Below are 19,195 nucleotides of genomic sequence, written 5' to 3'. Positions count from 1 at the left end.
TATGCTACACTATATATGAGTTCAATGTCAGCAAAAAAATAAGCAGAGCTACCTATGCAAAAAGAGAAAAAAGAAAAGAACAAAAACAGAGAATGAGAAAGACAGGATGCACTGGAGAGTCTAAACCAGTGATTACTTCAAGAGTTGCACTCGCGTGTTGCAAATTCCCTTTTTGCTCCTTTTGTCATGGTGAAAAATATGTGGCTGTGGAAGCACATTCCATGTAAAATAGAGCTATAGAAACGGCAAGCTATGCGAGAGTGGCTGGTAGCAGCGTGGACACTTACTCAAAAAAATACCCCGTGTGAGGATTTTCTTTCCCTTCTTCGAGGCTGCTTGCAGATAAGCATCTTGGTATTTTTGTTTCTGCAAAACAGACTTCACTGAATTCTATGCTGCTGATGTTGATATTCAAGAGAGAAGGTCAGCCAAGAGCTCGTCTATTTAAATGGGGGCAGGCACAATGTATGTGTATTAATCATTTTGGAAGGTTGTTTGACAGCTATGGAAGTGTTATCAGTGGTGGAGTGGCTAATACAGAACTTTGACAAGTGAAAGGTTGCTGGTTCAATTCCAGTCAGGCATGCTAATTTCTTCAAACGTGTGGAGCTGCTTGCTGTGGCATCCCCTTGTAGCAAGGGAAAAACCCAAAGTAGCTTCATTTCAGAGATTTGGAGTGGATCTTTGAGAGTGACCACAAACATTCCTCTAGGTACTAATCTGGAGCATTTCATTTACTTGCTATTATTTCATATTTAGAGAACATTCGTCCTTTGTCTTTCTGGCATTTTCTCCATTGCATTAAAAGCTGTTAAATGTCTCCTAAGGCTTCCTGCCAACTCCTAATTCCAATAGTCTCACCTTTGGAGTTCTCTACAGGACTAAGATGCTTTGTGATTAACTTTTATCTTTAAGACGACCTCAACCTTAAGGGGAATTCTTCGAAAAGGTCAAAATTCTAAGAATATTTTCATCAGAGGCAACTCTTTGTACTAGAAAGTTTTTTAAAATATGAACCCTGCTTTGTTTCCCTTTCCAGATTCTGCCCAAGAGTATTTATTCAGAGAATCTGAGATATGTAACAGCTCATTATGTGCTTGCCCCGGTGCAGCAAAAAGATTCACCCATAGGGTGCTTTTCATTATGCAAACTTATGCTTCCTCTCTCCTCCCATGATTCCCCGTATGCCATCATGGAGGATCTTTCAATCCTTTAATTGCACTTTGGGAAGATGCTGAGCAAGAAGGAAGTGAAGAAGTTCAAAGTCGTTCTCCCCTGTAGAGAAATGTTGTATGTAGTCATATAGACACGTAGACATATAAATGTAGACCCTCCACATATTCATAATTAACTGGTATGACTTTAGACTGATGCAGTGGAACTAACATTTGACTCATTCAGCAGGCATTTCAGCTAAAGTTTTCATCCATGTTACATTTTCTTCATTGTATCAACCATGATGAATGATCAGAGGTTTGACATGTTGCAAACTGCTTTAGCTAGCACAACTGCAGTCAAAGGCTAACCTGTCAGCATAGTAGACAAATAAGTGCATCGTGTAGCACATGAAAGAGTATTCAGCGCATCAAAACATCAGAAAAGATCTCACTATTCAGAATTATATTCCTTTTCTAGTCTTTTCAACTGCCCGAGTGAGTCAAAATGCACAAAAGGAATCTGCACATCAATAACTATTTTTACACATGTCAAAATGTCTTCAGTTAATAAACCTGTCCACAATGTACTCAGTGTACAAAAACTGTGTGCATTCACAAGGGCAAATAAAAAAATGTGCATACAGATTCTTTTTGTCAGATTTATAAAGCGCTCAGCGTTCAGCCCCTGGTGTCCACACTGTTCCACTAACCTGAGCACCTGTGACTCATCCCCTAACCGGCTTTTTTGACCTGCTGCTTGTGTCTCCAGCTGCATCTTCTTATTTTTCCTGCTTCCCTTATCTGTTTTTCAGCTGTGTGTCTGCCTGTTTGATTCCCGTTGTTACATGTTTACTGCCCATGCTTTCTCTGTTTTCTAGAATGTTTTTTTTGTTTAAAATTTTTCTGCGAAGTTCCTGGCATATCAAGTTCTCTTCCTCAGTCTCTGCCTTGCTGTCTGCATGTTGCAAGTTTGATTCAACAAAGCAGTCAGCATCTAGGCCTGATGCAGAATCGTGTATGAACAGGATTGCAATAAAGCAATGTTAAGTCACTGAAAGTATTTGCATTTGCAGAAATTCTACTTGTTAAACTCATACACATTATATTAATTTTATTTATTTTTTTCATTTTCCTGTAGCCAAAAGGTTGGCAAGCACACTAAGCTCGCAGAGGAGCTAAGAAATCGAGATAGTAAGTAAAAAGACATAACAATATGATTGTAGCAATATTCAAACTATAGTTATACATACTACATTTACATTACAAGCATGGTTGGGCTGATAATACTGTTTTGCAGTATATTTCAATAGCTCACTTCCACAATGGGATCTTTTGAAGCAGGTGATTTTTCTTTTATGTTTTTATTATATGAGAGCATGACAGAAAATGTGATGTTATCTGGATTACAGTTAATTTACAGCTGTTCTCATAAAAGGAATGATGTTAACACTGTATCACAAGGGAGCGCACTGCAAAAACTGATATAAAAATATTTGGCTTATTCCCACCCAGCCAGACCTTGAGCACTTTGGGTTTTATGTGTATACACTATGTGTGAGGTCTTGTCTGGTCATTCCAATGCTGATCGCCTACTGTTAGATTTCCCTTTCTGTCTCTCTTTGCCTTAATAATTCAGATTTAATCTTTCAAAATACACGACAAGGCCTCATGGACTGAATACACACTCCACTCCAAGATACTAGGTTATGTTAAAAACGTCTAGGTCAAATGACAAGTCAAAAAGGAATTTTTCATCTTAATGCAAAATGAAAAATTAAATAAAGATAAATTCACAGAAGAAAAACTACAAAAGAGAAAAAGAAAACTACTAAACAAATATACTAAGAAAGCATAAAAAAAAGGCACAGAGGTAATTTTTTTCAATCAGCGCCATTTAAAATTGGATAAAAGGAGTCGTCATTTGTTTAAAAACTGATTACAGGTATTAGTTTTATGCCTGAGTTAGATTTTATTAGGGTATAAATTATGTTTAAGGGATTTAAATAATTTAAGATTCACATCGCATGAAAGCACAGGCCTTATAGGGCATCAGGGAATCCACATTTAGAAGGCAAACGGCTTAACTTAACAATGACAATATGTACATAGACATATCCCTCTAAATACACTTCTATTTCAATGCAAACACAATGGATTCACTAAATCAACATGCCAAAAAAACGAAAACAGAACCGCGAGCAGTTGAATGGAGGGAAATGACATCTTAATGCCATTTGAGCCGAGAAATCTCCAACAAATCAAATGCGGTGAATTCTACTTCCCATTCTTTTACAAAAACAAATGTAACAGGTACTTCAGAGAAGTCATGTAGCCTGGACATTATCTGAGGCTTAATACTTAATGAGTGTCCCATGTTATGTCTTTATTTCATGTCTTTGGAGAAAAAATCTGATTAACAAAAAGAAATGAGATATGAAAATAGTCACTCAGTGTGCATTTAGAATGGTAACATTGCCACTGTGGTAATTCTAACATGCAGGTACAATTTGTTTTTATTGTATTTATCTATTTATTTTATTTTGTTTTTGGATCCCTGAACTAAATAAGCTGAAGGATTTACTGTTTCATGAGCTTGCAAATTTAACTCGTAGCTCACAATTTCTAAAAATAAAACACATCTCTTCTATTGTTGTGTTGACTATAAGTTGAAGTTTATACAGAAACACTGATGTATATGATTGGTAAATGACTAGCCAATGCAGTGCCATATAGAACTGGGCTCCTGTGGTCAGTGAAGCAGTAGTATGAAAGTCTCCATTCCCACGTTCAACAAATTTCTGAACTAACAACCTGCCCTACAGTCCATGCTAATACAAACAGAGGCATTAGCAGGATTGCGCTGTGGACACACCTCTGTAAATACATCAGCAATCAACAGTTACACAATGGGTGTTGGAAAATTTTACTATATTGCCCAAAGCTATTATTCGGGGATTCACTAAGCATTTGTCCCAAATTCCATGCCAATGCAGCTGAAGCACAAATATGCATGATAAGCAACAGAATGCAGAATGCACTGTAAAGGGGATTGTTGAGTCTGCAAAGCTTTTCTTTTTCCACTAGGAAGCTACTAACCTTCTATTTCACACACCATCTAATGTCAGAAATGCACAAACCTGCTTTTGCAGCTAAGGGCTACAGTATAGTCCAGCAATCAATGACATGGTCTAACAGAGCACCGGCTGTTCTCTGCTAAGTAATCCATTTTTAAGGGTGATTCTTCTTTTTAAAGACTGCCTTACTGCTCTGACAGATGAGAGCGACCACAATCACCAAGAGAGAACCAGAGGCAGATGACTGCCTTATAACTGACAGCCAATTGCCTGACCACCAAGCAGCAGCTTGGACCGAAAATGTTCGATATCTTGAAGATGCCGGTCGATGTTAGAACCTGTAAATTATACACAAGGTCCTCTGGGACACGACTTCAATATATCTCAAAAGGCTTACAGTCAAAACGTGGCCCTTTCCTCCGTGTTGTCTGTATTGGAGATGTCACCACTCATATAAAATTTTTAAAACGTATGCATGGCTGCGATACTTTATAGTACTCAGCGATTCAAACTGATGGATGTTATTTCCACTGGAAAACTGCTTGGGTGAGCTTATAATGGCAGTTGAGAGTATTTGTGCTTAAAATGACAGAGAGGTAAAAATACAATCAAAATCATTCCCTACCGTAAATGCAGTAACTTTTTCCAACATCCTGCACACTTTCTTTGCTTGTGTTTGTCTTTGACTATTTTCAATTACTTGGTGAGCAACTATCCTCTTCCTGGATCTATCCACAACATTGTTATCTTTCTCCGCTCCTTCTAATATGTTTACTCATCCTGATGAATTCAATTACATCTTTTCATAGGAAATTACTGTGGGGGTGGCTCAGCCTGCCAGAGGTCAGCACTAACTGTGAATACTAAAACTACTCCCCCAAACACATTACACAGCCTATTAGCTGCTGCTTTCCACACAGCACTCTCCGACCCTACATAAGCCTTTCCACTGCCACAGATGAAATGCTTTCTAGATGGGATCTGGCGTGGAGAAGAGGGGAAGAGAGCTGGAGCTGTCCCCAGGCCTAATCGTTTCGGAGAGCCATCCCCACTGCAGCCGCAAAACACGCCAGTCCTGATTAGGGAGGTGTGTACACAGCCAGGCAGAGCGTAAAAAGGTGCAGAAAGGAGGCTTGGCCTGGTGGTTGCTATTGCTATTGCGCCCACCGATCCACCCCACCCCCCCCCCCCAGTGTACAACTGGCGAAATCGATAAGGCACAAGGCCAAAGGCAAAACAGGTACAAAGTAAGCCTTCGATGTAGTGCCTTGACAAAGTGGTCGACATCTCTTCATTTAGAGTTTTGCTACAGGGGCACTATTATTCACTTGATATAAATTAGACATGGATCCCCCTTCCCCAAATTAGCTCCGTACGGTTTCCTGCAGGGTCCTGCCCAAATCATCTACTACTTTGCTGAGGGTACGTGTTGACAATTTCACTGTAAAAATGTTACCTGAAATCTCTTAAGAGGTGATTGTGTTAAGAAAAAAAAAACTCTCACATAATTATCTAGATGCAGGAACCCATTTCAGGTCTATCCAAACTGTCAGGCTGATTAAACAAACAGACTGTGAAACGCTATCAGCAAAAAAGCCAGTCTTCTCTCTAAAATATAGACATATAGATAGATTGCATCTGATTGGGGCTGAAATGAAATCAGCTGCTGTTAGCTGTAATGCTGTATGCGTGAAAAATAGTGGGTTAGTAATGTACAATTAGTAGATAAATAACTAGATAGATAGATAGATAGATAGATAGATAGATAGAATGGAAACTGTAATATAATGTGTTTGGTATTAACTGAATTTATACCAATCCTGTGAATTTCATTTGACCAGATGCAATTAAATTAATCATTTTAATATATTCATTGTACTTATGTAACAAAATCACATGGAACATTTACATGTAACTAAATTTGGGCTGATTTTTTTGTGTAATGTAGATAGATAGATCAAATTGCATTGCATAAATAATAACTGGTAAATACTGTGCCTGTATTCTTTTAGCATGCTAGTGTGCAAATGCTAATTTCCTTGTACAGGACTAAAGAGCGGCTTTGCTCAGTGCTTAAACTGCACTGGTTCTGTTGCTAAATTGTTTAATGGCCAAGTGACAACTGGTGTATGTGAGTGCTGATGAATATTAAAGCAAAACACACACACACACACGTGAGTGTGAATGTATGGCAGACAACATTTGTTTTCTTAGCTAACACATTAGTGCTTTACACAGGTTAAGATTTAGAACAGATTAGTCCAATCCAATCTTTTTAGTATTAATAGAACCTGGCCTAAGGTGTGTTAACCACACAGTAACAAGAAGCTGGGCAGTTAAAAACACGTCCAGTCATTTACACAGTTTTCATCTAGATTTGAAGTGTTAGTCATGGTATATGAAAGGCCTCATTTATTAAACAATCTAACAATCAGTTTTGATCTTAAGGACAAATTAAACAGATGAACTTCTCTCTCATCCCTTTCATTGAAGTCAAGACTTCATGTAAGCGATTGTGTATCTGTCCTTCATTCTCATACAGACATCAGTCACGGTTTTGTGTTTCTACCCATTCACTACACCAAAGACAGACTCTCAAGCCGCGTGTTATGCTTTGTTTGTCACCCCACGACTTAATCCACTGAATAATATGTGTTACCTAGCGTTACCTCTGCCATTGCTGTAATCTCATCTTCCGTGAAGTTCGCTTTTCTGTTTTGGTTTATGGCTGTTTCACACTAAACCCTTATCCGTGCAGGTATTACATCAGGAAAAATCGCAAGACAGCTGTTGTCACTTTAAGTTGATTGAGATTTATCGATTCATAAACCTGCTTAACCAATGTTGTTTGGTTTGGGGTTTTTTTATGCTCAGCATCTTTCATGAATCAAACATGAGCACGCTACCAGGAATGATCTTAAGACAAGTATAAATCTGAGTGCATTTTTATAAATGAGTCTCCAGCTGTTGGAGAAGAAGCCCAGCAATACGGTGATGAAATCCCCAAAAAAAAAAAAAAATCCTTCCAAAAATAGCCATTTGCCTTTCACAAATAAAGCTCCACACTTTTTGAGGAAGAAAATATATCAGGCAATGAGTCAAATTAGGATGCATAGAACATTCTCACAGAGCGAGAAAGGCATTTGCACATGAAGAGTTGAAAATGAGTCGCATTCAGCCAAGCTGTGAGCTCCACCTAGGAGGCAGTGAAAGAGACTGAGACAGGCACAGAGAGGGACTGAGGCAGGCAAGCAGGCGCCAAGCCTTGAAGAGGGGCATTCTGGCATAATGACTCTCATTTACCATTGACAGGCCTTGGGAAAGTTAAACTAATTATGACAGCACACAGATGCTGAATAGCCCTTGATGAAGTTAATAACTGGCAATCCAACAAACAGGTGTTGAATGATTTCTGTTACCTCCCCTGGAATTATAGGATGTTCTGATTTTTTCCCGCTCGTAGCAGCAATCTACCCAAAGGCAGAATTATGCCTCCTTATAACCGTGATCTTGGCAAACTGTGTGAATATGTGAATGAGAACAACATATACAACAATGGAAGACAGAAAGCTTGTTCTGTAACCTGTACCATTAGTATGACAAACAGGAAGAATTGCCACCGAGTTGAATGTGCATACAAAAAAAAACTGCTTGAAATGAAAGGCGCTTCATTGTGCTGTAGTGGTAACAGGTGTCAGCACAAAAGCATAAGCGCGGAAACGTGTTTCATCCTTCCTGTGAGTCCAACATTTTGGTATCTGGCGGTGGTTTTAATATGCATCTCATCCATTATTAAGACCAAATAAAGACATTTTCATTTATAACACACATCAGTTTTAGGGACTACAGCAGGGTAAATGTTAGTGGTGTTGCTTTACATTATCTAATCTCCCGTAAAGTTAATAATATTATTATCAGCCTACGACTGTTTTACCAACAGGATACGTGACACTTAATATTATGTTTTCAAACAACAAAGATTTACAGAATTCAACATACATTCTTAAAATCAACAGCGGCGTGTCAATGAGAGTTCTGTCTGCCAGGAGGAGATCGCCACTGATTTAATGAACTTCAGAATACATAAAACACATCTCCTGCAACTCCCAGATCACTACAGATCATTATTAACAGGCAGGGATAATGTGCATGCATAAAGATAATAGGCTCAGCTGAATGTCATTAAATTGTGTAACACTTTAAGTTTCACACCAGGGCCAACAGAAACTTTGCACACTAAATGACTGCACAATGAGCTATTTAACATCTGCTGGCATCTTATTAGGCATACTTGTTTGAATACTCTCGGAAAAAAATTCAGTTATTGCTTTGTTTTTGTTGGTAATGACTTTGTAACAAGTCGAAATATAATATGCTTTTTTAGTATATTTTGATTTAGCAGACTGGCTTTTTTAAAGTAGATAAAGGAGGTTGTCACATGTGGGCTTCTTTCTCTGGCTGCTTAGACTTTGTATGCAGTGCACTCCTCTAGCATTTCTTGCATGGCCTACAATGAGATTTGACCCAGCGCTAGAACGCGTTGTCGATCGGAGGGTAAATTTGATTTGTCACTGAATAAAAGTTCAAGCTGTTACCTTCTTGTTGTCTATCCAAGTCAGACCAGCAGACTTGTGTATTAAGGCAATCAAAATCCTGCAGAGAGTGTAAGTGAGCACTGCATAGGGCTTGTTACCCTTTGACAACAAATATGATGAAAAATGCTGCTTCTTGTATTGTTCTCACGGCACATGTGCAGTAGTTTATAAAGTACGTTTAAATTGCAACCCATAAATGGCATTTTAATTATATTCAATATGATTCACAGATTTTTTTCTGCTTGTCTATTTATGAAGTGAGACTTTTTCGTAACACAGTGTCGGCTTGTCTGTGTTTAAGATGAAGAAAATGTAAGCATGGGTTTCTAAGTGTATATGTAAGTGTAAGGAAACCATGCAGAGTACACACAGAACACCTGCAGATGTTTGAGGACAAACTAAAAGTAAGTGCCTAATTAAAAGCATAAGATATATACAGGGGCTGTACGGGAAGTCTTTCCTCGTTGTTTCTGCAGGTAATGGTGCTTTTATTAGTTGGGAGGTTCTGGTCCGAATTTTAGCGTTCCTCCCTCTGTCTCTCTCTGCAAATCACCCCTTATTAATGTGACAAAATAAAAGGCTGAGTTATTCTTTTGCAAAGTAACATATGTAGGTGGATGATCTGAATGCTGTTCGAAGGCCAGCACAAATGTGTTTGGACTGATTCTGTAATTATTATTAAGAGTCTTTTATACATCTTTACAATCTTTATGTCTACTGACTGAAACATTAGAGTCAAGCAAAAATCATAAATTAAATGAAAGTGTTTCATTAATAAATACGTGAGACTGATTTTTCTCTTGGAAAAAAAAAAAAGAAATCCAGTTCAGGTGAGAAAATAATGGCACGGTTCCAAAAAACTTGACAACAAAATGAATGGTTGTTTTTGTGTTCCCCCTGCAAGGTAAATTAATCAAGTTCACAATAACAAGTCATAGCACAAATGAGAGATTGGGACCTATTCAAAACTACAAAGTTAATCATTCCTGTAACTGAGTACGCATTCAAAACTCCTGATAATGGCAACTTTCAAGAATTAAAAATTGATATGCCCCACCTTGGAGAGTTTACTACAGTGTGAACATTTGCTGGGTAAGCAACAGCAGCTAATGGAAGCTGTTAAATTTTATTTTGCTCTAAAAATAATGCACCATGCATTTCTCACTCTCCCTAGAGTTTCGAGCAGCGGGCGAATAGAGCAGGTGTGTGCCTGGGATCTGTGCGATCGTGAATCCGAAAACAGTCAAAAATTCACACATCTTTCAAAGCGGCATTGTTCTGTGCTCCACCACTGAGTGTGTATTTATTCACATGCTAATTAGGATTTAAACGCTCTAAATGTATTTCAGGTGTATCGAAAAGATCCGGATTTGAACTCTTATTATATAAAAATCAAAAAAGGTCTATGCTGTCCCGTACAGCACACCTTTCTCCCACTAGATATTCAATCAGTTGATGTTTTGTTGATGGTGTAAAATATTGCTTCAGGCACTGGTATGGAATTGCAGCTCAGTTTTCAAAGGGCTGAGACGTAATGACTGAACCAGCCCAGGCAGTATGAATTCACTCTCGCAGTTATTGCATTGTTTAGTAATCACTATTTGCTCGTGAATGTGTTCATTTTCAGCACCAAACAGGCACCTTTCATAAAAGGCTTCGTCACAAGAGGATGGACAGGGGCATTCGATTTGCCGGCATCTGTTTGAACTTTACATGTTGCTCGCATTAGATAAAAATGGCAAAATAACATCCAGAAATCCTACTTTTATGATAAACTCATATGCATTTGTTCTCATCTTGTGTTTTTTGTGAGTTGCAAACTTAACATTCACTATTTTCTGTGGTGGTTTGTCCATATCCAGTTACTTGAACAATAATAGATATACATCATTTCCACAAAAGAGGGGTGTGTGAGAGAGAGACAAAGGGGGGGTGACAGTAAAGCTGTGCAGACAAGCAGAAACATAGATAGTGTCCAGCAGAAAGCATAGATGATGAGAGGGCAGGCCCACACTAGAGAAATAATTAGGACAAGGCCACTGTGCATGAATCCGTTGCAGCTTCCCACAAGCACTCATCTGTGTCAAACAGCTTGGTCAATAATCTTCAGCAATTCCCAAGGATTAGAGTCTTATTACCGAGCACCGTCTGTCACACAGACCTCAGCGCCCAAACAAGTCGCTTCCTGACTGCTTACTCCCACCGAATAAACATCCCGCTGGAAAATTGATCAATTGGTTCAGGTTCATATTTATTGGTGTTTAGTTTCTGATTGTCTTATTTAGTTTTCCTCTTGCCTGGTGGTGGTAGTGGTGGTTGGTTGAGCTGGGGAGAGAGGCTGTTTCCATGCTATTTATGTGGCCACGTGGATGTGTGTGTCTCTCTTTAGAACAAATTAAAGCCATTTTGTGTAAGTTGTGCTGGACAGCCTATTGTTATGTAACTGACTGTTAAACGCATTTCTCCAGTGATGCGCCATAACTTCTAATTGACCACGCTTTGTTTGCAACTGTTGGGTTTCATTAATTTGCCTCTGGCTTTAAATTCAGATTCCACTTCCTTCTTTCGGTAGTTTACAGTGTATAATAGAGAAAACAAACAGGACTGTCCTCTCGCAACTTTTAGCCCCAGCAGTGCTGTAGTACAGTACGTCATAAACTTAACAATGATAACGAGTCACTGGAAACATTAATACTTGTATCACACTTGTAGATCTGAGAATCGTGAGCCCGGTGTCATTAAACTCTGCCTTCGCTTTTTAGCCGACAGAGGAAAGGAGGGGTGAAAAAAACTAAAATTCCAGAAAAGTACAAAAGCACCAAGACGCAAGTTCTTACCTTGCCCGTGGATTTCGGCCACGGCGGTGGCGAGAAGCAAAACCGTGCAGAGGGTCTGAAATTGGCAGCCTTGTTTCACGCACATGTCTACTAAAGTCGAGGTCGCTCTTCGCGTATCTACGGAGCACGTCCTTGTGTTAAGAAGAAGAAGAATACTTCCAGGGGAGGAAAAACAAAAAAAGAATAAAAACAAGCAAGGCGAGGACTTTAAACAAAGGCTCGCGGGATGCTCTCGCACTTCCTCAATAATTCGCTGACTGAAGACCGTCGAGAATAATCAAGTGAAATGCGGAGGTCCCTCTTTAATTTGGACGCTCAGTAAGCGGATTGCTGGCTGTGTGAGCTATCGGCACATGGAGAGGAAGGGGGGGGGGAGAAAAAGGAAGCCGAGGATTCAGCACCGCGGACAGCTCCTAGCGTCTGCTGATGGAACAGCCTCAAAGTTAGCTGGAGGAAGAGGAATAACTGAGCTCAGTGCGTTTTCATTGAAGTCGTTCTTTCGGTCTTTGGAGCTTCTTGTGATGATGTTTTTCTTTTTAACAGCTTTCCTTTTAATCATCACAATAGCCACGTTCAGGTTCAACAAGAATATATAAAGATGGCATTTTTAGGATAGCCTATACCAGACATAATACTTGACTTATTCTCAGACTTCTGCTGTTGTTTTTGTTGTTGTTTTCCTTCTATAAATTCACTAACTTGTGTATAAAAAGCAGATAACGTGCACGTCTAAACTCATATTTTAAAGCTATTTGCAACTCATTCTATTTGGTTTTGGACACCCAGAACCTCTGTAAATGTCCTGCCTCCAAAGACACTGTGGTGAGTCAAGAATGAAGATAGAGTGCAGATTACTGCAGGCTTTAAGGGCGAGTGAGAGGTACATGTACACTATCTTTAAAAAAAAAAAAAAAAAAAAAAAGCCTTCTGTGTGAATCTTGAGCTTCAATTCGCTGGTCAGTTTACACTTGTATTCCACCCTGCACTTGCTGAAATACATTGCTTTTCTTTTTCTTACCCTAATTTCAGCATACGCTTCCCTGACTAGTTTTTGTGCCCACAGGAGTCAAGACTGGAGCTGAGTGGATTTTTTTTTCCAGTCCAATTCCCTGTAAAGCTTAGACCCTGCTGTGCATGACAAGCCCTGAGGTGAGACGTTCCTCAGGTGCTGGAAATAACTATGCCATGCTCTGAGTCCCTTAGGTCACTTTTTTCCCCCTCTCTTATCCAGCTATAGTTTATGTCTCGGGGCTGTAAGTATTTGCCAATGATGTCAGCCTACCTACTTCTGGCAAGAGACTTTAACTTTTTAATGGATAAAGTGGGGTGCTAAATTGGTTATCGGGGTTACTTAACTTGTCATTGTGTTGGGAAAAACCCAGAGCAAGAATGTAATGAACAATTCTTTGGGAAAACTTAACTTTAGTCTGTGTGCAGGTAAGAGGATGCTAAACTGGAGCAAGGTGCCAAAGTCATAGGAGCATTAAGAGCTGCTTTTATGTGACTTCTGACCTCTGGTTCTGAACATGGGACAAGACCACATGACTTTGAATGAGTGCAAAGTAAGGCCAGCCATCACAGATTCTTATTTAGCAAAGTAATTACCATAAACTATGGTTTCATTCATCAGTAATCTAATTTACAGTCCAAGTGTGACAAAGAGGATTATTCTAAAATGACTAGTTAGATAAGCTTGTTGAAATATGCTTTCTTCTTATGACAGCTAACCTTTCAAAAAGCATTTGTAGATAGTATCTACTATGCTTATCATTACACCCCCTTTAGTTATCTAGGCCATTTTATTATTATAATTTACGCCTGCTATATCAAAGGGCTTAATTTAGCCAGTAAAATAATTGCTGTGTGCCCACATTCTGTTCATCCAGTCAGTAACTTCTGACTTGACGAACAGAACGTGGGCATGTGAGTCATGCATGAACAGGAATGGCTAAAATTCACGAATGGTTCAGAAGTCTGCGCAGTCAAAATAAACAACATGCACATGCTCGTCCTCAGGACGGTTTTCTGCGTAGTTCTATTGTCACCTCAACGGAGGAAGGCACGGGAGGGTGACATGCATTCACGGGCTGTCTGCTGTGCAAGAACGCAGTAAAACGGCATCAAAATAAATGCAGTTTTAAGGCATGAATAGAGATGGGGTTGAGGGTGGGATCATAAAGGTACTGGGGGAGAACCAAGGTCAGTTTTATTGGAGATGCTAAAATAATATAAATAATGGGCAGTTGTTTGTTTGTTTTTAAAAACAAGACCATTTCTTCTAAAAATAAATTTTGTTTTCTTTTTTTTTTGTTTGCAGTGGAGGCAATAAAAGGTACAGCAGTCCTTTGAGCTGTACACATGCAGCATCTTAAATTAACCAGAGTGTGTTATCATTAGTCGTCTCACTTTTCTGTCACACCGCTCTGACTCGACTGCTGGGAATAAACAGACAATTTATTTCACAAATGTCATGCGTGTCATCGTCATTACACGCCGGCTCATTTTGGACTGTCCTTTTCTTCTTTTTTTCCCGTCTTTGGTCGGCTTTTCTTCCAGGTTTTATATGACATTGCTTCCGTTTGCCTCTCACTTCCTCCTCTATTTAAGCACCGACATCTCTCTCATTTTCTTCTAAATTTATCTCTGCTTCCCCTCTATATCCCCCAAGCATGGGACACTGTCCTTGCATCTCTCCCGTCCTCCCGCTGGCCTGCTGCAGAATAGGCTCTAATAGTGCAACTTTCCCTTTAGTGAAGCTCAATGGAGCCATAAAGCAGCCCTGAGGTCTAGTTGGCAGCCAGATGGTCGCAGCCGAGCTTTCATTCTGCTAATGGGTAGGGGGGCAGAGCAGTTAATGAAAATCAGACCCTTGAAATGAAATGACCAATGTCCCAAGGTAATGAGGCACAAATCGTCAGCGAGCTTTTACAAGCACTAAGGTAATCTTAGATGGCAGGATTATGTAAAAACATCTTATGATGACTGTTCATTAGATGGCTAAAGACTGACTGATTATTATACCTCATGTTCAGCTGACAAACACACTCCTATTGACTCAGAGCACTGGCTGTGATATTTAGATTGACTGGCTTGGCTAAGTGCTTCATCCAAGCAAGGCTGTGTGCCAAATGCTATCAATGAGTATCTACCCACGCAGCATTACAACCTACAAATTACAGCCCATGTTACAGTCATAGGCAGCAACAACATCACAGTAACAGGACTCACAAATGCATGCGGGGCTAATCTCAATGCATTACATTCACAGTTCAGCATTCTGACCCCTTTCAGCCAACAATTGCAATTATAGTGCTGTCCTGAAATCTGCTCACTGTTATTTACTGCTATTTGTATTGAATCGGGCAATGCCAATCAGATGTCAGCTGCTGGAAATGGGAGAGATTTCGGCTCTGTAACTGAGGGATAATGTCAGACTTTGAGTGGAAAATAATATTTATACCTGAATCAGCACAGGTAGCAGCACATTGCTGACGCAAGTCGAGCCTTGGATGATTGTGTTTGTTGTTCGACCGCGTTTCTCCGAAGTCGTTATGGATTTGAGCATTTCTAGGAGTTTCAGAAGAAAAAAATATGTAGCATTACAACAGAAGAACCGTTAATTATTTAGCCACAGAAACATTCAAAGAGGTTTGAACAGCCCGTAGTGTTGTGCGTTTTGTCTGCTCAAGATTTTCAGGGACAAGTATTGATTTTCTCTAAGAGCATTTTTTTTTTTATTTTAATGATTGCTGAAACATGTATTTTGGATTTTTTGGTGGGGAGGGGGAAGTCGATACAGTTCAATCACAGCAGAGAATTTTATTTATTTATTTATTTTTAAGGGTTTTTTTAGGGGGGATTTTGCACTAACTTTTGGAATAAACAAGACAAAGTAGAAATTAAATCCCCTAATTTTACTTAGAATGCTGCTGCTGACAAATATAAATGTGCTGCATATTCTTTATATAATAGCTCGATGTTACGTCTAAACTGCTGTCTGTAAATAAAATTTAATGACAGTTTAATGACACACCCTTTCGTGACAATCTGTGAAAATTTCACCTCACTGTGTAAACAAACAGCAGCAGCAGAGCAGCATAAACAGGCTGAGAGTTTGAAGCATATAATCCATATCCCCGATGCTGAGAGGCAAACTAATACGAAACAGAATCGACTCATTCTGTTCCCGTCTTACCTCCAATGGACCTCTGACCTCTTTCTGGATTAAACCATTTTTCTTCCTAGCTTCTACATACAGTATTTAATAGACTATTTTTTTTTTCTAGGAATGATGATGCTGTCCAGTGAGGAAAGTAGCCAATTTCATTATGTTGTGATGTGAAATGCTACGTCTAGTTTATTAGAGAATTGTCGATAATTGCTATGTTGAGTTGGCACAAATTGCTACCATACTCAGTTCTGACACCCATTCATCAAGACCAAGAGCGTATTTGCATGTTAAATAACACCCACTTAAGAAAGAAAAAAAGAAGAAGACATAAACAATTCAGTTTTGTGTTTAATTTATTGCTTAACTTGCACTCAGTTTACATCCTGGTCTACCTGAAACAGTGATCAGTTTCCCCACAAATATCGGGTTTCTTCTTAACAAGCTCATGCATGTATATGGCGTAAATTACTTCACTGCAGTTTGGAGTATTCTGCAGCTTATGACCCCCACATCCCCATTCCCTTTTTGTTGTGCACTTCCTCCTTGAATAGCTCAGATAATTGCACACTCCACTATGTACTGGCTCTTTCTGAGAAAGTCAGCTGTGCAAGAAAAATATCTTTTTGTATATATTTATTTTATTTTATTATTTTTTTTTTTTATTTTTTTATAGGAGCAAGGGGGAAGGGAGTTATATCAAGGCGCATCTGACCCTTGACAAGAAAGTCTGAAATTCAAAAACCTTCTTGTGCATTTGTAACTTGTAACTTTTTATAGGTGGACACATTTCTCTTAGCTGTTTATTTTCTTGTTTCCTTACCAAAGTCCACGGAACCAGCGTGAACCGTCGCTGTGCATACTCTGCTCGGACTGAGTCCCAACAGTGGAAATAGATTGGATGTGACCCCCAAAGACAGAGCGACATCTGTTAACCCCTCGATCATTGCTTCTGCCTGACGACTGGGCCGGAGCAGCGTCTGCCCAGTCATGCAGGGCCCTGTCAATAGATTCAGCAGACTATGGTAATGAGCCTGAAAGGATTCCCAAGCTCAGCGCTGTCACTTTGATGACTCCAAAATTAACCGTGCACTAGAAATTCTCCTCACCTGCTGTAATAACATTCAAGATAGAAGGAATGTGTCTCATGCAATACAGGTACAAGAAAATTAATGTAACCCCTCTTGTCAAATGTAATTAGAACCATAGTGGCACAGATATGGTGCAGTGAGTGATTTGAAAAGGGTCCAGAAAGGAACTATTTTACCCCGATAACGATATTCTGTTTGCATTTGCCGACTCACGCGTTAAGGTGTAGTTTTTCCTTACGTGCTGGGCTTGAAGACCACTAAGTACCCAATTGTTCATTTGGAGGGAAGCACACAAGGATGCTAAGGCAGGAGCACACACATGAGGACTCATTCAACGCTAGAAAATTACCGTTCCGACTCTCACGCACAAACCTTTTATGAAGAGTGTGACATGTTGTTCAATACCGTTTACACTCACATCTCTCTTCACCATTCCTCCTCTTCCTCTTGCCGTACACCCCTCCCTCTCCTTGACCTTCTCTTTTCATTAGTCAGAGTGTGTCTCATGCCTCTGAGCATGCTGATAGTGCACTGCTCCAAGGCTGCATTTATCAAGATGATAAAGCACTCTCAGACAACAGCCAAGTATCTCAAGGCTAGTGGCCACGGTATCTGACAAGTGACAACAAGTCACACAAACAACTCCACCTCCATCCTTCCGGTACACCCCCACCCGCTACCCCCACCCTGCTAGTATCCGCCATATACCATGCCTAGTTGGTCACAGGTTCTCGCCATATGTCACATGAGCCCCTAATGAGAAGTTAAGTGCAGATGAAGGCGGGTGACTGCACATGACGACAGATATACTTTACTTCTCCTCCACACAGAAACTGCTAACAGCACACACACACACGGGTTCAACAACATCCTGTTAAACCATACAGGCTCCAAGCTACAGAAATGCAAGTCGTGCCACTTTAGCTGCAGCTTTCATCTTTGCCCACTGTTCACCTCACTTTCTTCAATTCAGTGGCTTTTTTTCACTCTCAGCCATAAAGTTACTGTCTGCCTCCAGAGAGCTTCAGCCAGCAATCTCCATTCAGACCTCAGACTCAAACTGACAACTTGAGATGGCGGTGAACTTGTGTTGTACTCTTCAAAAGATATTAGCAATTGCTTTAATGGGAGGCAGTGGGTGAATCTGACTTTTATTTTCCCACCACTTCTTTTCTAGTCACCATTAAACTGCTTTTGAACGTCATTATTATATTCAAACACGCATTCGGCTACAACAGTTACAATTAAAAAGTATATTGTTCATGGGAAGTCATTTCTATGAAAAGGCTCAAAAAGGCAATTTTAACTTTATGGACAGTTTGATTTCTTTTGTTATTTCCAACTAAAATATGCTTCCGTCGCTCCTTTTCTCCCTCTTGAATTTGCCTGCGCACACACATTTATCTGTGATGTGCCAGCCTAACTGAACCGTCAGATACGTAAAAGACATTTTTCTACTCTGAGCTGTTCTCAGCTTATCAACATTGTTGTACATTACACTGAAATACACACACACACACACACACACACACACACACACACACACACATACATATACACATGTAAAGCATGTATTTAAAAAGTTAAAATATGGAAACCAGAATACAATTAAAGCTGCTACCAAGCATTGTCTTTAAAATAAGTGTTCAAAAGGGGGGAAATAACATAAATGTAATAGTTGTATTAAATTTACATAGCTGTAGCATAATTTCTAAAACATAAAAAAGGACCACAACCAGTTGGCATGCTATAATAATACCCATCTTCAGCAATTGCTGTGAAAGGCAACTACTTGAGATTGTACTGCTTGATGGAAATGGCAAGAGTTTTGAGAACTTAAGTCTCCTTGTAAAAGCACATACTGCACATGATAACAGGTAGACAGAGGTAATAGGGTACCTTGAAGTGTTTCATAAATAACAAATGTCAAATAGAATGGATGGTCATTCTGTTATTATTTTTTTATCTTCTCCAGGAGCTGCTAGTTTAACAAACCATTTCCAAAAGTACTGCTGTTTGGATGATGGCTGTAGAGAGATTACTTTATATTTTATTTTTGATTATTTTTAAAGCATGATTGTAAATTGTGACACGGGGAACCATCATACAGTGTAGAGTGGTACTTGACATTTATGAAAGATAAAGATATTGCTTTTGCTTCAGCCAAGGACTGTTCAAGCTATCAAAGGTCATTGAACTGTAGAGATTGTCCACATTTGTGTAAACACACACACACAGTGTGTGTGCCATATGGCCTTGACAGCATCTCCCCT

The 19,195-nt window shown here is 39.5% G+C and overlaps 1 protein-coding gene across 2 annotated transcripts in view; it reads right to left on the bottom strand.

Moving 5' to 3' along the window:
- LOC120723290 (seizure protein 6 homolog) overlaps positions 1-12,156 on the bottom strand; it is a 91,886-nt gene extending 79,730 nt beyond the window's left edge. The window contains exon 1 of one of the 2 annotated variants that reach the window (XM_040014659.1): positions 11,664-12,156. In XM_040014659.1, the coding sequence (XP_039870593.1) occupies positions 11,664-11,748 (85 nt within the window). In that variant the 5' untranslated portion in view covers positions 11,749-12,156. The remainder of the gene's footprint in view (positions 1-11,663) is intronic. The other variant, XM_040014660.1, reaches the window with a different exon arrangement.
- Between the last annotated feature and the right edge of the window lie 7,039 nt (positions 12,157-19,195).

Source organism: Simochromis diagramma, unplaced genomic scaffold (genome assembly GCF_900408965.1).
Source record: "Simochromis diagramma unplaced genomic scaffold, fSimDia1.1 OVJJ01000676.1, whole genome shotgun sequence".
Lineage (NCBI taxonomy): Eukaryota > Metazoa > Chordata > Actinopteri > Cichliformes > Cichlidae > Simochromis > Simochromis diagramma.
The sequence above is the reverse complement of the archived record's forward strand: the minus strand, read 5'-3'. Positions and strand labels throughout refer to the sequence as shown.